Below are 26,872 nucleotides of genomic sequence, written 5' to 3' on the forward strand. Positions count from 1 at the left end.
CCTGACGCAAATTCCTATAAACCATATAGATTTTGCCTTATAGCTTCGTAATTCACTGGACTGCCGCAATCATATTTACCCTGAGTATTCTACACATTGTATATTACCATTAGAATACCTCAAAGTTGATGTGATGGGCTCAGGAAAAAGATTGTGCACTTTTCCTGATGCGAGTTCCTATCAACCATATACATTTTGCCATATAACTTCGTAATTCACTGGACTGCCGCAATCATACTCATACTGATTATTCTAAACATTGTATATTACCATTAGAATACCTCAAAGTTGATGTGATGGGCTTAGGAAAAAGATTGTGCACTTTTCCTAACGCAAATTCTTATCAACCATATAGATTTTGCCTTATAGCTTCGTAATTCACTGGACTGCCGCAATCATATTTATACTGAGTATTCTACACATTGTATATTACCATTAGAATACCTCAAAGTTGATGTGATGGGCTCAGGAAAAAGATTGTGCACTTTTCCTGATGCGAGTTCCTATCAACCATATACATTTTGCCATATAACTTCGTAATTTATTGGACTGCCGCAATCATACTCATACTGATTATTCTAAACATTGTATATTAGCATTAGAATACCTCAAAGTTGATGTGATGGGCTTAGGAATAAGATTGTGCACTTTTCCTGACACAAATTCCTATCAACCATATAGATTTTGCCTTATAGCTTCGTAATTCACTGGACTGCCTCAATCATATTTATACTGAGTATTCTACACATTGTACATTACCATTAGAATACCTCAAAGTTGATGTGATGGGCTTAGGAAAAAGATTGTGCACTTTTTCCTGATACGAGTTCCTATCAACCATATAGATTTTGCCTTATAGCTTCGTAATTCACTGGACTGCCTCAATCATATTTATACTGAGTATTCTACACATTGTATATTACCATTAGAATTTTTTTTTTTTTTTACTTGATTTAATTTACAATCTGTTCAAGTTGAACAGAATAGCTCAAAGTTGATGTGATGGGCTTGGGAAAAAAGATTATGCACTTTTTATGTTCGAAGTTTTAATTGATCGCGTTATGTTAAGCCATAGCTACGTATAATGTACACAACGGTCTCAAATATGCCTTTTAAAATACGTCAATTAATTAGTTTTAACTTGTATACACGTTTTATCAATGTATAATTGACATTATATAAATATAAAAACATCATTTCGCACCGTATTGTCATTGAATTGTGTTTCCGACATCCCTGCAAAACACGTTTGTGGCGTCCGCAGGCGTACCAACCCACATCTATTACAAACCGAAACTTTTCCTGACGCAAATTCCTATCAACCATATAGATTTTGCCATATAACTTCGTAATTCACTGGACTGCCGCAATCATACTCATACTGATTATTCTATACATTGTATATTAGCATTAGAATACATTAAAGTTGATGTGATGGGCTTAGGAAAAAGATTGTGCACTTTTCCTGACGCAAATTCCTATCAACCATATAGATTTTGCCTTATAGCTTCGTAATTCACTGGACTGCCTCAATCATATTTATACTGAGTATTCTACACATTGTATATTACCATTAGAATACATCAAAGTTGATGTGATGGACTAAGGAAAAAGATTGTGCACTTTTTCCTGATGCGAGTTCCTATCAACCATATAGATTTTGCCATATAGCTTCGTAATTCACTGGACTGCCTCAATCATATTTATACTGAGTATTCTACACATTGTACATTACCATTAGAATACCTCAAAGTTGATGTGATGGACTTAGGAAAAAGATTGTGCACTTTTTCCTGATACGAGTTACTATCAACCATATACATTTTGCCTTATAGCTTCGTAATTCACTGGACTGCCTCAATCATATTTATACTGAGTATTCTACACATTGTATATTACCATTAGAATAGCTCAAAGTTGATGTGATGGGCTTGGGAAAAAAGATTATGCACTTTTTATGTTCGGAGTTTTAATTGATCGCATTATGTTAAGCCATAGCTACGTATAATGTACACTACGGTCTCAAATATGCCTTTTAAAATACGTCAATTAATTAGTTTTAACTTGTATACACGTTTTATCAATGTATAATTGACATTATATAAATATAAAAACATCATTTTGCACCGTATTGTCATTGAATTGTGTTTCCGACATCCCTGCAAAACACGTTTGTGGCATCCGCAGGAGTACCAACCCACATCTATTACAAACCGAAAAAGCGCCGATGAAAAGAGCCGCTAACTTCACGACGGTTGCAATTGTGAGGTTATGTGGTCCTGAGTAGTGGCGTACTTTATCTCTTTTGTGAAAATTATTTTAATGTGCGGTAGGTAAAATGACTTCTCCAAATTCTCTAGATTTGCAGCTAAACAAATATTGCAATGAACTAACCAGTGAAGACAAAAAACAGCGCAAAAGAGCTTTGGAAAATATAAAGAAAGAAGTCCTTTCGGCTGGAGTTGATGTTTCTGTTTCTTATTTATACAATAACATCCATAAACACATCATTAGATGTTTCAAAGACAATTCTGAAGCCGTAAGAGAATCTGCAGTTCTATTCGTAACGGATGTTGTAACATTATTACCAGCTAAAGAGGAATATATAAACTCTATAATGCCCATGATTGCAGAGAGGTTAAGTGGAGACATAGTGTTGGAGAACTCTGAGGAAGTAAGACTTTGTTTAGTGTTGTTAATGCAGCAAGTAGTATCCAAATACACTGATAATTTGTTTGAATATATAAATGATTTCATAAATATATTGTCTAAGACAATAGTTGACCCCTATCCCAAGGTAAAGAAGGAAAGTTGTGACTGTGCGGCTGAATTAGCAAAATCTACACCACAATATTTTCATATGCAGTCTGAATCTCTCATAATTCCGTTAACCCAAACACTAACTCATCAGCAGTATCGAATTAGAGTTTCTGGTATCAAAGCGATTGGTAAGTGAAATATTTTGTAGCCTATTAAACGTGTTTACCGTAGCCTACAATTCTGGTGTTTTTATTACATTTCCCTAATCATAGGTTTTGATATGTTGGCAAGTCCTATATGCCCAGTACTTAATTATTTTGATTTCAACTGATGAATTTTCGTGGAGTGTGGTATAGGGAACTAACTTAGCTTACAAGGGATAGGTCCACAATAACGTACCCGGTAACCCAAAAGGCAATATTTCAGTGTAGGCCTAGTTATGGCAAGAGCGAGCTGGTCTAATAGTAGAGCGCAGTACTTTGGTCCTTGAGGTCCTGTGTGCAAATTCCGCCAAACCATTAATGGATTTTATCTAGAAGTGATAATGCTCAAGCTAGTCCCTCTCCTCAAGTCCAGAGCTAAAAACTATTCTCTAAAGGATTTTTTGATAAGACATTTCCAAAATTTGTTGATTAATCCACATGCCAACTTTTTAAAACATATGTTTGTATGTATCAGTTTGTTTTAAATGTAGGTAGCCTACCGTACCTATGTAGGCTATATTGAATTTGTGACCCTATTAATCTCTTTTGGGTAAAAGATGAAGACAGACACGGTAATAGGTAATGCCACAACCCGTAGGTAGGGCCTATAGCCTGAAGTAAGATAATGTGTAGGTTTATACAAAATATTTATTTATTTTTTTTTATTTTACATACCAACGGACAACTTCATTTTTACATTCATACAACAAACAAGATGGAAACAATAATTAATAACAATAATGTAGCATTCGCTCTGGCCTTAATGAAAATAGATGAATTTGGTAATAAAGAATGTGCATAATGATTCAAATAGCCTAGAATAAATAACATTTACAATAAATAACTTATACAAATAACATAAATAATATACATAAGGCCTATACAGTGAAATAACAAAAATAACAATACAAATAGACTAGCCTACTATTAATTAACAGAACACAGCCTTGCCAAGAAAGTCCCTGCATTTAGATATAATAGGGTACTTACGTATTAAACGGAGGCCACATATTTTACAGCGCGCTGCAGCGGTTATGTTAGGTTGGGTTATCATAAATATATGTTTTTTTATAAAATTAAACTATCTTAACCTAACCTAACCAACCAAACTTGCTGATGGTGAAGGTTTACTAATCGAATCGAATCTGAAGGTTAGGTGGCCTCCGTTTAATACGTAAGTACCTATAATAGTATAGGCTACATAATTATTCAAATATATAAATACTAGCTGACCTGACAGACGTCGTCCTGTCTTAATGTGGTTTTATGTCAAATGGTCGTTCATTTTCAAGATGAGCTCGTTCGCATCGCTCTATCACGTCCTGGTTGAAGTTCGTTTACTACGCTTACTCACCTTTAGGTTGGAGCTCGTTCGCTGCGCTCACTTGCCTTCGGGTTCAGCTCGTTCGCTACGCTCACTCACATTTTGGTTGCAAATCATTTGTTGTCATTAATAAAAAAAAATAATAGTGCTGCACCCTGTTGGTAAACCTATTAACTTTTTAATGCTTTTGAACATCACAGAATCAAATTATTTAGTTGTATTGTATTAACCAGCTGTTAAGATTCTTTAATCCCATTTAAATATAAGTACTCATAAGGTTAACATGGGAAATTTCAGAGCCATTCATCTCGTAGTTTGTGCGGTGGTGCTGTCTAACAAACAAGTCTCTCGAACGGGTGCGTTGAGGAGTCCGAAATTGAATCTGCTGAAGCATATCAGGGCAGTCAAGTGAACCATTAAGGAGCTTGTGCAAGACAACGAGATCAGCGTTGGTATTTGTAACGATCATATGTTTGGTAGATAACAAAATCATATGTTTGGTATTTGGTTTCAGGGGCGGTGGTGCGCTGGGGAAACAACAAGTCTTTGAACGACGTGTGTGGACCGTTGGCAGAGCGACTGTTTGACCAACACCACGCTGTGAGGGCTGCCGTGGCAGATGTAGTGGGAACTTGGCTACTGGAGTTGCCGGACAGATACTCATACTTCCATAAACTCATCCCTCTAATGTTGACAAGGTAAAATAATTTAGTAAAATAAATTTTAATCTAAGGCCTGAGGGTTTCTGTCTGAGCTAGCTGTATGTGGTCAATGTTACTTGCTTAAGGACACAAATGAGATGATTACCAACCAATTTAATTTTGAACCCATTGAGGATCAGAGATTATTCATTGCCTTAACTTGTAAATTTATATCAAGTTCTCCCTCATCCTATTGGCTATAAGCGCCATCCGATCCTTTAACAGACTCCCACCTGTTACAAAGTCTGGATAGCAGAAAGTGTATAATTACCACAGAAAACCTCTTCTATAAAACTCTACCATACCATAATGAATCTAGAAAGAGTTCAGGAATTAGTGGCATAGTGACTAAACTGATGCTGTCTATTCCCATCAAATAGTGGGCTAGGGTAGGTAATGATAATATACTAATCACACCTAACTGTTAAGCTCACTAAATATTCGGACACCAAAAGCCCAAGTATAGAAGTTCTCAGCATCCCAGGCGGCAATACATGCTAGGCACAGCTTACAACCATTTTTGTTGAGTTATATTCATATTTAAATAAGGCCTAGTTATTTGTTTTCATATTGTTATATAAGTACCACAAAAATATATACGTCTAATAACACTTGTAATAATATATTGTCCAATCAAAATCGATCACCACTCGATAAGTAAATATATTAGTATAAGTAGTATAATAATATAGTAATAGTAGTAATAATAGTAATAATAGTAATAATAGTAGTATAGTAATAGTAGTATAAGTGTAAATATATTATTTCAAGTGTTATTCGACGTATATATTTTTGTATTTTTCAGTTAATTTAATAACACGTACGATGCTGATCAAGAAGTTATTCATAAGTACAAACTAAAGTCAATATATTATTACACAATGAACATTTTGTTTTCAGCTTTAACATTTAATTTTTAACATCTAGATTAATTTTGATTTGTATTAGGCCTACTTTCATAACATTTGAAATTAATTTTTGCAGTCTGTCAGAAGAGATTACAGAACAGCGTAGCAAAGCAGAAGAGCTTTGGAGCAAAGTGGGAATTCAGTTTGTGCAGGAAAATGAAAATGACCTTAAGGACAAAATAGACTATTTGCAAGAAACTTTAGCCCATTATCCACCAAACGGTTTGTTTATTTATAAACTTGTATCCTAGGCTGTATTAATACTTAATAGTCAATAAGTATTAGTAGTGGTATCATATGAAATTGGCAATATTATTAATGTAAACCATTAATAATATTGATTATTAATAATATTATATATAATATTGACATTGTAACAAATCAAAGCTAAACAAACTTACATAATGTAGCCTTCGGATGAAACACATTATTTTTCACAATTAAGTAGACAATCTATAAACTAATACCCCCGCCGCAGCAAACCTGCAGACTAAGCAAATTTCCATTTGCCTGATTGGATTTACACTAAAATATCTCCTTAAAAATATTACATTTATTCCCTATTTAAATAGCATTAGTTTAACGAGTACTTAGGTTTGCTGCAACAGGGAGGGTGGTAAAAAAGTGTTTTTTTGTACAATGTTAATAGTTTAGTATGAAATGAATGCATTTTCCAAATTTGATCAAAATATGCTCATAAACAAGCAAACTACAACAGTTTACCATTTTTCTCCATAAGAATAACATGGGAATTTTAAATTTAAAATTTTTTTAATTTTCTCCGTAGCCATTAGGCGCATGATAACGCTTCAATATACTAAATTATTTGTTTTTTTAAGCTCTACAAAATGGTTTGGAAAGAAGTTGCTAAATTTTATGTTTTTAGGGTAAAAAATGGGAAAAACCAATTTTTACCCCATAAAACCCCCCATAAACCCCTCTTCCCATAGTCCGATCATGCTGGTTCGCGAACTCGTTCGAGTAAACGTAGGTTTACACATTTGTACCAAATTTCATAAAAATCGGATGATTTTTGCTCGAGTTATCGCGCTAACGGACACATATATAAATATATATATATATATGTATGAATTCGAACGGATGGTGTTTTTGGCCTCTAGGGACCTCAAAACGAAAAAGTAAATTGGTCCAGGGTCCAGGTCTTACCATGAGTACTACGGTAATAGCTTATTCCCTATAAGGGAAATTCGCTAAAATGATATTTTTTGCCATAAATAGTTTGAGTAAAGCATATAAAGTTATAACTGGACTTGAAACAAAAATCTGTGTCGCTCTTAGTTTTAACCATGGTAGTTTTTCTGTCGCAATATTAGCATGTAAGTTAAGTGAAAGGACATTATCATCAAGAAACCCACTGAAGTAATAATGATAAGTGCATGAACTGCTTCAATGTTACCTAAATGGTATATTGTATTGAAGGATAAAAATAAAATAAAATATTAACTACAGGCATACCACATTTTTATTTTTTCTCTGTATCTTGTCGGGTTTGGCGGGTCTAGAGGTTGAAGTGGTTCAGAGTATCCGTCTAAAAATTTCTATAGCCTAGGCCTTGTATGTTGATCAAAATTGGCAAATTTATTTATTTAATTCTTAGGCCTACTATTAACATTTGGTGAGAAATAAATACAACCTTCTCCGTAGCAGCAAACTTTGGTACTCGTTAAATCTAATGTTATTTAAATGTGTAATAGATATGTCTTGTTTATGGAAATATTTGAGGGAAAATCCAATCAGACATACAGCAGTTTACTTAGTCTGCAGGTTTGCTGTGGCAGTGGTATTTGACAATAGGCTCACCTGAATGGGAAAGAGTCTAATGCGGCTTGTGAAACAAAATAGTTAGAACATTTTACTGTCACTGACAGCATTTCAAACAAAGGAAGGTTTAAGTTGGGAAGAGAGGTACAGTGTTAAATTAAGTTTGTCTTTCTTATGCCATTGGACTATTCATTATTCATTCAGATAAGCCTGACAAAGTCCTCAATGTTTATTTAAATTTGACTTTTGACGTTTGGACGTTTGTAGTGTGTCGGCCTAACCTCGGATGCCGCACTCTGGTACAGAGAGAGTTATCCAGATATCTACCTGCTGTGGTGGCCGAACTGGACGACTGGAAGGCTGATGTCAGAGTCAAGTCTGCGCAGCTACTGTGTGTCACTGTGCAACACGCAGAGGCCAACATTACGCAGCACTTGGAGAAAACATTGCCTGCATTGTACAGAGCCTGTGGAGACGCGGATGCTCGAGTGGTTGACAATGTGAGTTTGGTCTTTAACTGTTGATAAAACTAGACATACCATTCATGTGTTGAAGTTGTTTTCAGTTTTGAATCCGTTGTGTGTATGGTAGTTGAATTTAGCCACCTGTATTTAGCCACCTGTAATTTACCACCGGAGTAGGCTAAATGATTTCTTCCGAATACGCCAATTTTAACAAATTCAAACTCTTAGGAAAATTTGTTTTAACCTATACCATCTTTTATGTCACATCAACTATCTCAGTAACAAACGCTAAGTGAGAAAATACCAAATTTTAGACTGTTGAACACAGTGAGTGGCTCATTCTACTATGTTTTTTTTTTATTAAAAACCATGCTACAGCTGGTCTATATAGAAGCTGTCTAGTTCATTTTCCAAAAGTCTGAAAATTCAGAGACTGAAAAATATGGACAATTTGTAAAAACCCTAGAAGTTTGCTAAATTGAAATAAGAGAAGGCAAAGCGCATTGTGCAATGTGAAGAAGATTTATTTTGTACCACGGATTGTATGATTAAATATTTGTAGTATTTGTTTCAATCCTATATTTTTCTGAGCATGCATTCCACCAACCATTAGGCCATAATTAGCTTATCATTCCTAGATTCAATTGTATCTTCACTCAGAATTTGTGATAACTTGAGATTTAATGGTGTCAGATTGTAGGGCTGTAAAAAAATAACAATAGTGTGGGATTATAATTTAGAGCCGTGGGTAAGATTTTAATTGAAAAATTCTTTGAGTGAGTAAAGCGGCCGATCCCAGCAAGTTCTCTCTGTTAGCTGTATTGGTGTGGTCAATTAGTTGTAAGATAGACTCTCTCATAAATTTAACATAAACATACAGAAAGGACACGGATGATAATGACATTAAGGACAGTTGTTAGTTGCTTGCTTATATGAGCGAGCTCAGGACGGTGGCAACACTGTTTATAACACTATAGGATTACTAGAACAAAGATAGGATTGAAAACAAAAGTACATTAAAGCAATAACAGTTACTGTGTTTAGTAGTGAATATTGTTCAGATTAGGTAATTTATTGTTTTATGCTTGGTTATTTGTCACTGGAGGTTACTTCTAACTTTTAGGAATATTAATAATAAAAAAAAAAACAAGTTAAAAATAGTTACTGACTTACTGGTCTGTGTTTTGTCTTGCTATGTTGGCAATAGAATGTCGGTTGTGATTGCCTGTCACCTTTGGTCCACCTCTTGCCATTAAACTCATTCATAGACAATAGACAATAGACAATAGACAATGATCTTTATTTACATATTCGTTGAGAACAGTACATGCGTCAGAATAATAATTAAAATTTGTTGATTTAATATGTTGTTAAAGCTGGTTGTCAAGGAATTCTTTTTCTGAGTAGAATGGCCTTTCTTGCAGCCATGTTGTTAATTGGTTCTTGAAACGGTGAGTTGGTTCATTTCTAAGTTGTTCTGGTAGGTTGTTGAAATACAGGGCCCCTTTGTACGATGGCTTCTTTTCAAAGAGACTTAGATGGTGAGGTGGTATTGCAAAGCTTGAGGCGTTCCGTGTATTGTGATGGTGAATGTCTCTGTTTCTTGTTTGGTTTGTGGAGATGGCATGGAGAATTGCCTCACGGATGTAAAGTGATGTCAGTGTGAGGATTTTTAGTTCCTTAAATGCATCACGACTGCTTTCTTGATATTGAAGGCCTGCTAGGCATCTTATAGCTCTTTTTTGTTGGATAAGTACTCTTTTTAGGTAGTTGTTGGATGTACTTCCCCAGACCACCAGACCATACCTGAGGTGTGACTCGACCAGGGCATGGTAGGCTGTTTTTGCGGTGTCCAGACCACCAACCTGCTTCATTCGCCTGATGACATGAATGCCAGAGCGTAGCTTCTTGCAGAGTTGGTCAATGTGCTGTTTCCATGTCAGCTTTGAATCCATGATAATGCCGAGATATTTGGTACTATTTTGTGCTTCTATCCCAGGGATTAATACGTTTGTGTCTTTATTTTTAGTAGAGTAGTTCAGCTGAACAGTTTTCTTTTCATTTAGAGCCAATTCGTTTACTGTACAATATAGTTTAGTCATGTTGAAGGTTATATTGATGTTTCGGTTTAAAGTTTCCGTTGATTTGTCGGTTAGTGTGATGACAGTGTCATCTGCATACATTGTGGTTTGGCAGTATTCTTGTAGCTGGTCTGGTAGGTCATTTGTGAGGAGGAGGAACAGGACTGGTCCGAGAACTGATCCCTGTGGTACTCCTCTCCGTATAGGGACAGTTTCGGAATGTATTTTATGGCGAGTGTTTTTTTCTACATGCTGAATCTCAACTAGTTGCTGTCTGCCATTAAGATAGCTGTGGAACCATTGTTTAGACTTTCCCTCAATACCCAGAGCTCCCAATTTTTTAAGAAGTGTCTTGTGGTTAAGGCAGTCAAAGGCCTTGCTAAAGTCCAGAAACAGACTTGTGACTGAGGAGCCGTCTTCTAGTTGTTCTATTATGTGCTCGGTGAGCTGTATTAAGGCAGTGGAAGTGGATCTTCCTTTAAGGAAGCCATGTTGCTGGCTGGTGAGCAGCAGGTTTTGGTCTAGATGGGATATTAGTCTGTTAAGGACGATTTTTTCAAAGATTTTAGAGAAGGTCGGTATAAGTGAAATTGGTCTGTAACTTTTAGCATCTGTGTTTGGTCCACTTTTATATTTAGGGTATACCTTGGCAGTTTTGAGCTGTGTTGGGAAGACCCCTTGTTTGAGAGACTTATTTATGAGTGCTGTTAGTGGGTTAATCAGTTCATTTTTGCATGTTTTGACCAGTTTGGCTGATATTTCATCAGTGCCAGATGAAGTTTTTGGTTTAAGTGAGTCTATTGCTTTTAGTACTTCGTTATGTGTTGCAAGCTGAAATTTTAGTTTGTTAGCTGTTAAAGGAGGAATTTCAGGGGTTCTGGTGTGTGTGTTGGTGTTGTTTGCCTGAAGTGTCCTTTCCGCGGCTGTAGCAAAAAAACTGTTGAGGTGGTTTGCTATTTTGATTGGGTCCTGTAATGTCTCCCCATCTACTAGGAGTTCCCACTCATTTGCTATACTGGTACTTGATTTTCTCTCATTATTTATAACCTGCCAGAGTGCCTTGGACTTGTTGTCGGCATTGCTTATATAGTCGGATGTTTGAGTTTTCCTCAAAGTCTTTAGTCTTAGGTCATAGTCCCTTTTTCTTGCTGCGGTTTCTGCTTTGTCTTCAGGTAGACCTGTGCGGTTTTCTTTTTCCAGGGCATTTATATATAGATTTTTTAGTCTAGAGCATTCAGCATCCCAGCAGTTTTTTTGATTGTGTTGTTTTCTCCTTGTCATTTTTACTGGGCAGGTCTCATTTAGTATTCCTTGGATAGCCCTGTGAAAGTTGTTATAAGATTCATCGACATCTTCTATGTGGTAGACACAATCCCAGGGTTGTTCATGGAGCCTGGTTTTAAATAGATTTATGGTGTTTTTGTTGAGAGTTCTTCTTTTCTCCTTAATTGACTTTGTGATTTTTTCTGATGGTAGTTGGAGAGTGGCAATTTGGGCAGTGTGGTCTGAGAGTCCAGACAGGATAATGGATGTCTGGATATGTTTTGGGTCTATGTTTGTACAGATCCAGTCTATTGAGGTTTTAGTTTCATGTGTAATTCTAGTAGGCGGCAGATTTAGTCTAACAATGTCAAAAGAGGATAGAAGATCTTCAACTTGGATGTTATCTGTGTCATTTGCGATTCATAGCACCAATAAAAAAATTGGTTTTTTATTCAAATGAGTCGTATGTTCTAGGTTGCTTGTACGCATTGTTCACGATCACTGACAGTCATCTGTCTAAAAAATGAATGTCAATAGATAGCTGTATTTTGTTTAGTTTTTTTTGCCCATTGTTTTATATGGTTATATACTTTTTAAATTTTAATTGAAAATAACTTTGGTTGCATGAATTAATTATTTATTTAAATCACATTTTTATCATCATAACATGTTGGTTTTGTGGTATCCAGATTGAGAGGGCTGCAGAGATGCTGGGATATTTTGTCCCCACCGACGTCTACTGGCGTCTGATGAAGCCCAGTGTGCAGGAGTGTACAGGGCCAGGGCCTGTGTGTGTGTTGGCAGCAGTGATCAGGAGTTCTCCCAGAAAAGCAGTACAACCTCAGTTGGTAGACCTGGCTAATATCTTGGCAACTGACAATGTTTGCCATAGCAGACAGGTAAGGCTGAAAACTCCGGCTTGCGTGTGAGATTAACAATGCCTTGTCAAATATTTCTGGAGTATAAATGTTCTTTTAAAAGATAACATATAGCTTATGAGTTTTAGCGAATTACCCTATAGGGAAGTAGCTATTACCGTAGGTAAGACCTAGGCCCAAGACCGATTTACTTTTTCATTTTGATGTCCCCAGAGGCCAAAAACACCATTCGTTAAAATTTTTACGTATAGCCCCCCCCCCTCCACGTCACAGTGTCGTTGCCCCCCCCTCAATTTTAAATACATGTTTAATGTCCTGTTATAATTCACCCAGGCTATGTACCAGAAGCAGTTGATGAATGCTGTACGTTCTATACTCATTGTGTCTCGAGAAGACGTGGCAGTCATCAGGCAACAGCTGTTCACGGTGTTGGTCTCGGTTCTTGGATTAGCTGTTGAATCGCACATCACTACCCAAGCTAAAGGTAGTTTTACCTAATCTTGAGCTTTTAAATACAAGTCTTTGGTTCAGGGAACTAGTGAAATAGAATGTATATTATGTTATGCTACAGTTTTCAACAGACTGTAAGTAGTGAGAAGGGATCTTGAGGTTATGAATTACAAGGATTACTCTTATCATGTAACATGTTTATTTTGTGTTTGTATGTATATTGCTGGGTAGCTGAGTGGTTGTTTTGCACCCTCTACAAGTCACTGGCTTTAAGGGTTTAAAGTGAACCTAGTTGCCCTTACTCATTAGGCTTATAACAAATAGTCCTGGCCAAGAAACAGGTGGTCTTAGACTGTAACAAAGTTTCACACGGACCATCTCACCAAATTGTATTTTCATCACAAATATAATCCTCTCTTGTTAGTATGGAAAGAGTTTCAACAGTGATGTTATTCTCTTTCCGGTTGTAGAGCTTTTGCAAGAGTTGGCGTCGCTCTGTAGTGTTGAACTTCAAGACCTCTATGATAAACATTCCGCTACTCTGTTGGAAGAAATATCAGCCTCTGTGAAAGACTGGTCACCTCTGACTCCACAACGCTTCATCTTTGAGGCTGTTCTCACTCATGCTGGTAGGTATTGGGTCTTGTTGGGTTAAATATCGGTATATTTGATTTATTCTTAGTTTATGACTATACACATTTAAATTTTGTGCGTTATAAAATAAACTAATGTGGCATTTCCTTTAAACTCTTTGTTTCATTATGCTTGTAATATACAATTTTACTTTTTTAAATTATAATGCATTAAAACAAGAAGAATTGTGACAAATTTCCTCATCACTTTTAAAGCCCTAGGCCTATTTTATTTTTTTCTCTGTTAATATTTTTTTAGGTTATGTCCTTTTATGTCCTTTGTAATAATATAATTATTTCAACCCGATATGTCCTTATTTAAGTAAAGTAAAAGAAAAAAAAATCTCTGTTCTCCTTCTCTATACTAATGCAAAAAGAAGCAAAACTGGTGTTGTGTGCAATCCCTATTAAACTCAATAATTCAACTTCCACCTGAACCAGACACCATTTATTTAACCTCAACGCTACATTCTTCAATCGTCAGTGTGTAACGCCTTAGCCAACTGAGCTACTATGCCGCTGTTGGCCGCGAAGTGTCGCTGTAAGCACACTAGCGCTCACAGGGGAAATTCAACAAAATAATGCCCCAAGCTTTATTTAGGCTTTGGTTTTGAAGTGTTTAAGTGCCATCATGACGGGATATATTTTGTTTTTCACACAAGTTCAACTTAAAAGAACTTGAGAAGCTTTTTTCCGAAAGCTAGGCTTGAGCTTGACTTGATTAAGAATGTAAACGTCTTTTATATCTCCAGTAAGATTTTAATCAACATAACGTAGTCTAACTAATCATTCAACATAGTCAACATAGAACTATCAAATCATCATAAACTTATCAACCAATTAAATTTGGGGTCCCACAAGGTTCAAATTTGGGGCCTTTGCTTTTTTTGTGTTACCTTAAAGGCATGGAAGATAATTTAACCTACAAGCAAAATTCTAAATTATGTCTTTACGCTGATGATTCTAATTTGATTGTATCATCTAACTCTCCAGAAGAAACTGAAATTTTTACATATGTTAGAATTAGAGAATATTGGAAACTATTTCTACAATCATAACTTATTATTAAATTCACAAAAAACAAAATTTATAAATTTTAGAACAGCTCAGAACAAAATTACAAAAGAGCCAACAATAACTTACAACTCAAATAACATTCAAAAGGAAAATCTAATAAATTTTCTGGGTTGAACAATAGATGAAAATTTGAATCGGGATAAACACACACAGAATGTTTTGACTAAAACTAACTCCGGAATTTATGCATTGTCAAATATGTCCTTTTATTGTAATTTTGTAATTGTAATTTTTAAACCCTAAAAAGTATATATTTTGCTCACATCCACTCTCATCTTTCATTCGGTTTAGCATTATATGGGTCAACAAAAAAATGTAATATAGATGGCATTCTGAAGCGGCAAAAAGGGGCTATCAGAATTATGCTTAAGCTTAAACAGGATGATTCGGCAAAAGAACATTTTAAGAAATTACAAATTTTTACAGTTTATGGGCAATATATTTATGAAACAATTATTCTTATCGCCAAAAAAATGAATCTGAGCAAGTAATAAATTCAGTACATTCTTATAATTTCAGGAGGAGAAGAGATTGTGGTCCAGCCTCACAAATTAAAATTTTTTGAAAAAAACCCTCATACGCTGGTAACGAGTTTCTAAATTTTGACCCTGAATTCATAAAAAAAGAAACAAACCTAAGCCTATCTAAGTCCAAGAAAACTCTAAAAGATTATTTAATAAATTTAGCATTATATTCTTTTGAGGAGTTTTCCACCTCCCATACATAGAAATAGTATTTTTATTTTAAGTATTCTGACACTATTCGCTGTACCACCAATGTACATGATTTATGACGAATAAAGATGTTTGAATATGAATATATGAATATAACTCATAACCTATATCATAAACATCACTTATATTCCTTAAAACACCAGAACGCCTCAAACATAAGTTAAAAGTTGTGAGATTATATATTTGGTGAGTCGGTGGCTCAGTTGGTAGCGTCACAGACTTCTGGCCCAAGGCAGCGATGTCGTGGGTTCGGATCCTGGTCACTGCCACTAAAATTATCAGTACAGTTCACCTTCGTACTATACCGGCTCACCCCTTGCTTTGCTGGATACGTTCCACGCACAGATCTGTAGTCTATGTGGACGGGCAAATGTAAGGTTAAAAGAGGTCGCCAACCTCTTAAAAAAAAAATGTTATGAGAGTGTTCAAAGTTAATCGTAATCCCATATCTTATATCTCATAAAGTATTGTAATTGTGAGTAATAAAGTATTGTATAATCTCATAATGTAATCTTATGCTGTTTTAGGGGAAGAAATCTGTACCCTCCACTTGAACCTACCTTTACCTTTTAGGAACAGCTGAAAACATAAATCAGCTGCGCCATATATATTAAGCAAAATAAATAAATAAAATAGTGCGTGAATTTCCACTAAAACCGCCAAAACTTTGTGAACAGAGTTTTGTATCTCACAATATTTAAGTTAATTTTGTATAATCAATCAATAATCTTATTATTTTACCGTTATATACGACCGTTTTTTAAAGTAGCCGTTTCAGTTCAGTTCTTATAATTGAAAAGTTTCTCATAACAGCATAGTTTTACATAACAACCTGGGTGACAGATCAATGAGGTTCAAGGATTGAGAAAAAAAAGTAAAATTTTAATGATTCGAACTTCAACTTATCAGCTGTTTAGGCCAATTTAATTGTTGAATGGTTCAATTAGTGTTTGGTACAATGTTTCGTTGCATTACTGTCATTGGCAATGAGAGGTTAGAAACGAAAACATAACCTCTCTTAGAAGTTATGAGGAGTGATTTTCGTTAATTAAAATACTGTCATAGTTGAAGTAGTGTACGCAAGTAAATAGTGTTAACAACACTCGTAGAAGTTTTTAAAGCACTCGCTATGGCTCTTACCTTAAATTTTCTACTCCTGTCGTTAACACTAGCTTTACGTAATCGTTGTGTAAACTACAATTTTCTAATACAGTAATTACTGTGGTGTTTAAACTAAATGGAACTTATGATTTTTAGAGTAGACTAGCTGTGTGCTCTTTCTACGGACGGGGATCTTGTAGTCAACATATAATAGTAGTTTACGCAACGATTGCGTTAAGTGAGTCTTTACGACATGAGTAGAAAATTTAAGGCACGAGCCTTGGCGAGTGCCTTAAAAACTTCTACGAGTGTCGTAAAGACTATTAACGCGAGTTGCGTACACTACTTTACCTACGACCGTTTTTTAATTACTATCAATCTGGATTTAATTACTAACAATCACTAATGATAACTTTTTAGAGAGGTTATGTTTTCGTGTATTGTCATTGCCACTGAAAGTGATGCAACGACTTATTGTATAATCAGCTGATTTCCTGTAATTACGTGTTTGTTAAACTTCGTTAAATATTACATTGCTAGCAGCATTCTTACCATAAATAATATTGTATCAGGTACAATTCGGCAAATATTTCATTTATTTTTGGACTTCCACCAACTTAATTAAGAATACGCGAGTATCAACATGAACAAGTCGGATCAACAATTAAATTGGTCAACTGATCAGCTGATCAGCTGATTAGTTGACGTTCGAAGCATTACAATTTTAATTCTTTTCTCTCAATACTTGAACCTCATTGGTCCGTTACCTGTGTGGATATGAGAAAACTATGCGGATATGAAATGAAACTATGCGGATATGAAAGTAAACAGCTGTAAAGTGAAACTTTTCAATTCTAAGAACTGGACTGAAATGGCTACTTTAAAAAAGGTCGTAGGTAAATGTATTATTTGACACAGGTGCAGCAGTTGGAGACAACATGGAAGTGGTGTTGTCAGTGCTGAGTACTTGTCTGTTGCCACAGTCAGACCCAGAGGCTACTCTACAGATGTTGATGGCTGTCTCATACATCCTCACTGACACCGGGACCACCCTCGCCAGAGTCAGTGACTTAGACACTGTCCTACACCGTACGTGCACAGGTCAGTCAACTCACTGTTAGTATGAGAATTATAAAATGGAGTACCATTAGTTACTCAAAACCTTTGTGGCTAAATAACTTGATTTAATCTTTAAAATAAATAAAAAAAATATTTGCAGAACCATTTATTGTTGATTGATTTAATAACTATTAGCATAAACAAATGGAATAAATATAGACTGTCAAAAGAAGGTTCCGGCGCCCACCGCTAGGGTTGCCGTGTAGTTATGGCGCACACCGCTGCAGGCGAGGAGCGCAGGAGCCGTATGCGACCAGCAGACGCTGCAGCGGTGTGCGCCGTAACTTCACGGCAAACCTAGCGGTGGACACCAGAACCTATGCTAACCGCAGCACATCTGACGGTCTATATTTATTCTATTTGTCTATGCTATAAGTTACCTACACTATGGTCATCGTCACTCCAATACACGTTATAATGGCTAGCTTTTAATTTAAGGCAGTGGAATCAGTGGCTTTCCGTGGAGATCTAATTATAAATTAAAAGTATGCATACCATGGTTATTGAATAATGTTTTTACAGTAGACCTACATTCCATTAAATTCTAAAAGAAACATTAGCATAATCATTCAAATATATTTATTTAGGATATTACAAGCATGGCCTCGCCAAGTTTACAAAACTTGTCGGCGAGGACCAATTATAAATTATAAAACCATTTATTTGTTATCTGTCATAATTATATATTGAACTTATAACATAACATACTGAGGTCATTCAGCTATTGGGGCTGATGATGATTGGAGTCTCCAATCTAAATTGATCACCACTGATCTTTTATATGTGTTTACCATCTTATGATATGATAACAGTAGTTTCCGCAATGATCGTTTAAAGATAGCCTTAAAGGCTAATTACGTGAGTTGCGTACACTACTTTACCTACAACCTCTTCTTAATTACTAACAATAACATATTTCACTACTCATAACGTCTAAGAGAAGTTATGTTTTTGTTTATCAGCTATTATCCCCGTAAATCAGCTACACCATATATATTAGAAAAAAAAAAATAAATAAATAAAATAGTAATTTTATAATTATTATGAGTGGCCTCATTGCCACTGATTGTGATGCAACAACTCATTGTCACAACAACTTACTCATTGTATAATAAATTGAATTGGCCTTAACAGCTGATAAGTTGACGTTTGAAGCATTACAATTTTACTTCTTTTCTCTTAATCCTTAAACCTCATTGGTCCAAACATGGAGTGTAAAGTTACAAAACAATGCTATAAAGCAAGTAAACAATACTGTTAAGTGAATCTTTTCAATTCTAAGAACTGAATTGAAAAGGCTAGTTTGAAAAAAAGTCTTAGGTAAAAGTGTTATTAGACGTATTTATTTACTTTCCATTAATTTAAAAACACGTACAATGCTGATCAACAAGCTATTTAAATTTGGTAGCTACTGCTATTATTGCTAACAGATGAGCTTGCTTCCTACCCCTCCCTTTTCCACTTTAATCCTCCCTCTTTAAGTCGCCCATTTGATTTTTATACATTAAATTTAACTCTAAAGTTAGCATGAGAAATCGTGTGGGTTGAATTTCAAATAAAAATTACACCTTGAAAAACGTGTGTTGTTTACAGAAGTACTTCAGCCACTGCTTGTATGGAGAGCAGGGAGGTCGGCGGAAGCATTACGGACAGCTGCGACTGGCTGTGTAGTGGCAGCTCTGCAACTGCGACCGTGTACACCACAGCTATCAGAGCAGTTGGTACCCCTGCTGCTAGGGCTTGTAGAAGACTCAGCCTTCAGGACGAGACAGTTGGCAACACTGGCCGTGCTCCATGTTGTACAAGCTTTGAGGAATAGTGATGCACTCGCTGCTAAAGATGTGATAACAATATACCCAGGTAGACTTGGGAAGAATCTTTTAATCAGTAATAGGCTTTTTAGACTTACTTAAGATTTATAAGTGAAAGATTAGCACTAAAAATTACTTGCTAGAAATTAGATAAAAATTGTAGATTTAACGCATATATTGAGGTAATGCCGAACGGTCCTAACCTGATATGGGTTTGAATAAAAATTCTAATTACTGCAGGTTCAAACTATTGAAGGTTTTCTGCATTATGAGTTGAAAGGTTTTATGCTACTGTGTTAAGACAAGTAAAATCTTAGAATGTATAACATGTTATATTTTTCACTTTTAATTCTACAACACAAGAGTACAAACATTAAAAATACTGTATTGCTCACATATTTCAAATAGAGATTGTAACAACCCAAAACCTGTCAAGGGGTAAAATCCGTTTTTAAAGTTTTATTTGTTCGGGGTAAACCGCGCCAGCGTTGACAACGGCATTGAAGGAGCAGGCTTACGGCATCGTAGGAGGGGTTCTACGGCATTGTAGAGGGGAGGACACTAGTTAGCTACCCCGCCACCAGGGGTGATGGCGAAGAAGGGCCAGAGGAGCAGACCTCAGGGTCAGTCGTCCACCCGCTACCGAACCGTCAATACGTTTGCTGTTTGGAGATAAATCCAACAGTCGTACCTTACTAAATTCTGGTCAGTTAAAGATTTCCCCCGTTCCTGGTAGAATCTTAAGGCATCAGGTTAGTGTGCTACCGAATCTATTTTGTTTAATCTCATTTATAGAGAACTTTTATTATTTTTATTTCATTGTGCCGCAGTCGTGCGCACCCCGCACGCTTATGTTATGTTTTCTGCATCCAATATTAACCAAGAAATAATTGTAAATACAAACTTAACTACAATTCATTCACAACAGTCAATAAATTATTTGGGAATAGAAATCGATTCACAACTAAATTGGCAAAAACACATTAAAAACTTATCAAAAAGACTACGCTCAGCAACATTTGTTCCCACAATAATTCGGGATACTACTAATCTAGAAACACAAATAGTAGTATATCACGCATATTTTTCATCGATTATGAATTATGGAATTACTGTATGGGGCTCATCAAGCCAGGCCAAAAAAATATTTATTCTCCAAAAAAGAGCTGTAAGATTAATGGCCAGAGTCTCCCGTAGAACACATTGTAAAGATTTATTTATTAATTTTAAAATCTTAACTTTTTTTAGCTCTTATATTTACAAATTGGCATTAATGGTTTAAAAGTGATTTCGACACATTCATGGACTGTCAACAATCTCATCCACATAACACAAGATTCAAAAATATTATAAAACCAGTTCAACATAGGCTTAAAATCTTTCATTTATCCCCTCAGTATATGGGACCAAAAATTTACAATAAATTACCCGCTGGGATTAAAAACATTGCCTCATTCTCTAAATTTAAACTATCTTTAAAAAATTTCCTTTTGGAGAGGGAATTTTACTCGTTAGAGGAATATCTGGAAAATGAGTATATTTGAAAGATATTGCTTCTCCCATAGGTTTGTAGCTAGCTTATTATATGCTTTATTTCTTTTGTAAGCTATTTTATTTTCAAATGTAGTATAGTATTAGTATTAGACTTTGTGACAAATCACCTGTCAAGAGAATTGATGTAATGTGATGATGTTTAATAAATAAATAAATAAATTTTTCACGAACGAGCACACAGCCTTTTGACTCTAACCAGCTTAGGAAATCTTTTAAGTTGCCAGAACGTTATACGTAGAATTTATTCAACTACCCCGAACAGGCTTACGTTAATTTGATCTAAGAAACCCCGTATCAACTCTGGTGTTCGACCAAATCTAATTTTCCCGACACCAAGTATTACGTATTACTTGGTGATTACCAAGTATAACGAACAAATCACTTTAAGGTTAAGTTGCCAACTAATTAGGCTTATCCACGTTCACGATAGTTTATTCAAAATTCTAAATTTACCTTCACATGTTTTTCGATTCTGAGCCAACAAACTCGAAACGATAATAAATTAACGAACACGTTAGAGTCCTGGACTATCTCATTGTAGGCTAGGCTATCTGGAAAAAAATTAAGGTGTGGCCTAATTTCAGGTGAGACGACTAACGGGTATTTTAAAATCTAATTTTGTCTCTCTACCCGAAATTTTGTCATAAGATTATTTTTATAGTTTTATACAAATTTAAAACATTTTCACTAAAAAGCCAACCAACAGAATCAATAACCTTCCAATTATTTTACCCAAAAAAATTACTAAGACTGAATAATTACAGTAGGGCCTGGATAACTCGATCCTTAATGTCTTGAATTCCTTGATATCTTATATTTTCAAAATGCCCTTGAAACCCCAAAAAATACCTGTATACGTTGAAGGTTTCAGATATTTAACTTTGTTGAATCAAATTTTGACGTTTATTGATCTGCAATACTTAACTTAATCACTATTACTCAAAGTTTCTTGTTCACAAGCCTCAATAACTAGAAGTTTATTTTTATAAGACAAAGTTCAAATGATGTGCCTCAATTACTTATAGTTTTATGCCGTACTGGGCAAGTCAGCTGTTTTTTATCCTTGTTGAGATGAAAAACCAATCTTCTTGATTGTTTGGATAGTTCTGTTATGTTATCTTGTTAGTTATCGAGATTATTTTTTTGTGTTTCGGTCGTCGTGTTGACATACAACATTAAATTAGGTACTGTAGTTGATGATGACATGTTAAAGACAAATTTTAATCTTTTGGGAATGTGTAGTTCTGTGATTTTGGAAAACCAGGAAATGTATTATATTAAGCTGAAGGTGGATTGTTAGACTGTGTTTACGTTTACTGTCACAATTAAGAAAATTCTGTACCACATATAACCTAAATTACTATTGCGATGGAACAAATACACAACTCGTGTATGCCCAAATAATTGTTATTTTGCATCTTATAACTTACAGTATTTAAAACAAACAAGTAACATTTTCTTTGTTATTGCATTGTATTTTTTTATCTTCTGAACCTATACTTTTGTTGCCAATTTGGTTTGTTCTGTGAAAAAGGTTAGACTTGTGTTTATCCTAAATTACAATCGATCGCTGCATATTAAATACTTTTGGCCTACTGTGCATTGACAATAAATTGTTTATCTACTGTGTGTATGTGCTGTGTGTAGGTATTGTATTCTACTGTTTACTCTTCAGTACGTAGAAACAGCTTGGCTTAGAGTTATGAAGGCTTAGCATGTAAAAGTTGGGTTATAAAGGCCGGGATGTAACATTGTTAGAATTCAACACCTCAGTATCAGTATCTCAAATTGTCTGTATTATACCTTTCACACTCTAACCTTGCTTATTCAATAACTTGAATTTTTGCCCTTATCCTTTCAGCTTCCAGATATTGAGACCCTACTTAAATTAGTTTTAGGCTAAAAATATATTTTTCTAACACAAAAAATAACATCACACAACATACAATAATATCACATAACATAAATAGGTCTTGGTAAGACCACATCTCAGACAGAACTTTAACTAAGTTCTTTGAGAAACAAACTAAGTTCCGCCTTTTTGCAGACAGCCAGTAAAGTGCTCCGAGGATGGCTGCCTAAAAGAAGGATGAAATGTTAGAATTTACTTATAAGTTCCTGTCGGTGAGACAGTCTTACACAGGAGATTTAGTTTGTAGTGTTAGTAAGCCTTACCTCTTATGAATAGTTTAGTTGACAGCCAAGAAGCCAACTACAACTAATTGTCCACGTGTTTGGAATTCATTGCCAATAATAAACTTGAATAACATCCTAAAATGTGGCGGTAAAGTAACTTGTGTTGCAGTGGTATTGAAACGTCTTGACGACAACAATGATGAGGTGCGAAAGACAGCTGTTTGCACTCTCTGTGTCTTGTTTGAGTCACCTCTTCCCCTCGACTATCAATCACACCTGGAGTATCTTTATGATACAATGTTGTTGCACCTAGACGATCCCAACCCCGACTTTCAGACCGTGATGCTCGGTAAGTGTCACTGAAACTGTTATGGGATTTGCAAATGACTTCAATTAGAGCATTCAATAGACAGTATACTAGTATTATATTTTCAAAATAGAAAATATAAATAGCTTATTCACTAAGCTTTGGGTTGCTTGTTTGGTGGTCTTCTACTCACACAAAAGAAATTTTCAATATAAGGCAAAAGGCAATTAGGGTCATAGCTGCTGTAGATAGGCACCATGATTGTATTGACTTTTTTAACCCTCCAAGTGTCCATAGTTTAGGCCTTAATGTCCACCTATTTTTGGCGCATTTGCAAGGTTTTATTAAAACGGATCTGAGAAGCTTAAAACAATGTTAATTCTAATGTTCTATATACCATTTTGTTTGGAAAATCATGGGCTTCAATATTATATATAAAACATAAGGAACATTAAAAAAAAAAAAATTTTAGGTAAAAAAAATATAATTTCAAAAATTTTCAAAAAAAAAAATAAGTTCGCGCTCAATGAAATTGTATAAATTATAGGCCTATAAATATTTGAAAATAGCCACTTTGTTCTAAATTTTATGAGGATTACAAATATATAATAATATAAGGAAGTAGATTTGCAAATAAATAAGTTATGGGCAAAAAACTGATTTCAGTACATAGCGTTTAGCTAAGAATGCATAGCCTAACCATAGCTAGGAATCTGGCTGATAATTTACATCAATATCACTACCTACTTCTTCAGGATCATCAACCAGCACTTCAAAACCACATAAATCTTCTTATAATGCACCACGTATATCACTACTTTTGATTTTTAACACTAAAACAATGATAAACGTAATAAAACACATCAGTCATCGGTCCGGGGGAACCTAGCTGTTTACAAATACACGCACGTCAGCTGTCTGCATCAATTATGATCGGCTAGGAGAAAAATACAGCGCTGAGACAGACATCTGGAGACAGCTTAGAATGTAACGGAAAGAACGATACCTAACTCGATCCAGTTCAATCCGATTCAGTCAGTTATAGAGCCTTCGCCGTAAATGATGTCTGCTTGCCGAAAAATCGGCAAGTAACACTATACAAAGTGTGGTGCTTGCCGAATTTTCGTCAAGTAACACTGGGAGGGTTAAAGAATACCAAATATTAACACTGTTTTTTTTCTATTTACCAAGTAATGCCTTTTATTTTTAGGACAACAATTAGATAAGCTGGAATATAGGAGAGATATACACTGCCAAAACACTCGTCATAAATGTTATATGAACCTTCCTTATGTTAGACTTGCTAAGACTGATAAAAGAAAAACACCATTAATTTTGAGCAGTAAATTTTATAACAAGTTACCAATAGCAATAATATTACTTATTTATAAGGATTTTAAGATTAAAATAAATAACTTTCTTTGTAATCAGCCATTAAACTCAATATAAGATTATATGTCAAGGACACTGACTCCACTGGATTTTAATTAATGTTATGTTATGACTAATTTGACGTGCCAATGTATTTGTATGGACTATTAACTGGCAAATAAAAATCTCATTCTCATCTCATTCATAAAAATTTAACAATTTCAACAATTTCTCATCTCATTCACTACATAGGAAATTTGCTAAAAGGACAATCTTAAAACCTACTTACCCTATGTGGTTTTAAATTTGTACATATTTTATGCTTTTTTAATGTAAGTTCTATGTGAAAATATTTTTGTATTTCAGATGCAATGAAAAAGATTTCATCGTTACAACCATCTTTGTTGAAGAGCAGGATCAAGGTTGATAATTTTCGAAGCAAATCCAAATGTGAAGAACTTATTCAATTTTTAAACCAACTACATGTGTGAATTATAATTCTTTGTATTTATGTTTTCTTTGTTACACTTTTATAAATAAAATAGACTTAATAACTAGTTTTTTTGTGTTATCCTTAACCCTCCGTCGGTCACACCTAATCTATTAAATAACACAAGTTGCGCTTTACTCGTCTCTTTTGCATAAATTCTTCTTTAGTGACTCGACCAGTGAACTTGACGATAATCGATCCCTCTTAAGAGCCTTGTCCCTTCTCTGACGGCTCCTAGACGATGACAGGCTTCAGTATCGGTTTCAACTATTGGGGAACCAATGCCCACTTTTTTTAACAAGTGGTGTTAAATTTTCATTTTTTCCTCCGGGATACCGTGTATCTCGATGCATTGCAATGGCTATTAAGATGGCTTAAGAAAGGGTAGCATATTGAATGTGAATGAGGGCCAAGGGGATTGAGACATTACGTAACCGCCATTATGTACTGGGGCATGGCCACCTTTGGCTCGAAGCGGACTGTTGCGTTATGGCCGACCACTCTTATTTATGCAATAAGACCCGTTGTTTTGTCAGTACATTTTTTTTTATCATAGTGTTGTGGCTTAAAATTTATTAAAGCAAATTTTTTACTCTAATTTATTGTAGATATATTTCTTAAATTTAATCTACAATGAGTGACTAGTGTCGAATTAGTTCTAAAAATGTTGGTAACTGTCAAACCAAAGTTCTGTGTAGTGTATGTCCAAAGAAGATATACATTCCCTACACTTATTAGTTAATAATGAGATATGTGTTGTAAATCTTGCAAGAAGTTGAGAAGAAAAATTGTGCAAGTTGAATCTCAACTAGACAGGTAACTAAATATCACAGATGCGTAAATTGTTACAAGAGATGCGTGAGGAGTCCAAGACGCAAATCGAAGAATCAAGATCCGCAGTATGTTTTGAAATTTATGAATACAATGGTTATAGTTAGTTTTTAAAATGTCTACTTGTTCATGACAAATAAAAGGTAGGATAAAATAAAAAGTAAATAGGTATAAGGTAGGATAAAATAAAAAGTAAGATCACCACTTATCCTACACTCATCTCCATTCATACTTGGCTTAAAATACTTATTTTGTATGGTCGCTGTAGAATTTCGATAGCGTGTGTAGTGGACTGTATTTATAAGATAAGCAGAGTTTGATTCTTCAAATTAGAACACTGAGATACAATTGACAACTTGAACCCCACTAAGTGGTTCACGGGTGATCAAATGTTTTAAATTTGCTCCCCATGTATTTCTTATGGGAGTTAAATTTGGTTTCTCTTTTCCGAGTTCGATTGGCTCTTCTACCCGACTGATTTTCATGATTGAGGTCTCAAATTGAAGATATATGCACGCACAGATTTGCCATCATGTATCGGCATATATATATACCTACTGCATTTCTGGACCAAAAAACATAATTTGATTCCTTTTAGAATTCTTACTTCAATTTAAGATGCATTTTACCAATTATATAATCCTATATATTTTGGTCCAAGATCCTTCAGTGAAATACCTGCTTACATTTAAGCTATTAGTTTTTCAAATCGGACGAGTTTCAAGCAAACACGCAAGGTGAACAACAAATATTAAAATTATTTTTCATAAGGTATTTTATATGATTAAAAATCAATAGCTCCAGAATTGTTCAGGTCTTTTATATGATTTAGACTCAAAATAATTAGTAAATTATAGGCTTTAATCTGAGATATTGATCGTTTGAATCAGTTAAG

General features: G+C 35.0%; 1 protein-coding gene across 1 annotated transcript; it reads left to right on the forward strand.

Annotated features, from left to right (window-relative positions):
- Window positions 1-2,272: 2,272 nt before the first annotated feature.
- On the forward strand, window positions 2,273-25,213 carry LOC129005162 (dynein axonemal assembly factor 5-like). Its single transcript, XM_054433977.1, has 11 exons — window positions 2,273-2,948; window positions 4,802-4,985; window positions 5,973-6,118; window positions 7,946-8,178; window positions 12,176-12,385; window positions 12,698-12,848; window positions 13,285-13,443; window positions 17,277-17,459; window positions 19,071-19,337; window positions 23,148-23,327; window positions 25,023-25,213. The coding sequence occupies exons 1-11, from the start codon at window positions 2,339-2,341 to the stop codon at window positions 25,145-25,147; spliced, it is 2,448 nt and encodes an 815-aa protein (XP_054289952.1). The 5' UTR covers window positions 2,273-2,338; the 3' UTR covers window positions 25,148-25,213.
- Window positions 25,214-26,872: the final 1,659 nt, after the last annotated feature.

This window comes from Macrosteles quadrilineatus, unplaced genomic scaffold (genome assembly GCF_028750875.1).
Source record: "Macrosteles quadrilineatus isolate MER2022 unplaced genomic scaffold, UCM_ALF_1.0 Scaffold_17__1_contigs__length_3442018, whole genome shotgun sequence".
NCBI lineage: Eukaryota > Metazoa > Arthropoda > Insecta > Hemiptera > Cicadellidae > Macrosteles > Macrosteles quadrilineatus.

Coding starts and splice junctions, on each gene's coding strand:
- LOC129005162 (XM_054433977.1), top strand. CDS start 2,339: ATGACTTCTCCAAATTCTCTAGATTTGCAGCTAAACAAATATTGCAAT. Junction 8,179..12,175: donor ATGCTCGAGTGGTTGACAAT/GTGAGTTTGGTC, acceptor TGTGGTATCCAG/ATTGAGAGGGCTGCAGAGAT. Junction 19,338..23,147: donor TGTGATAACAATATACCCAG/GTAGACTTGGGA, acceptor CTTGTGTTGCAG/TGGTATTGAAACGTCTTGAC.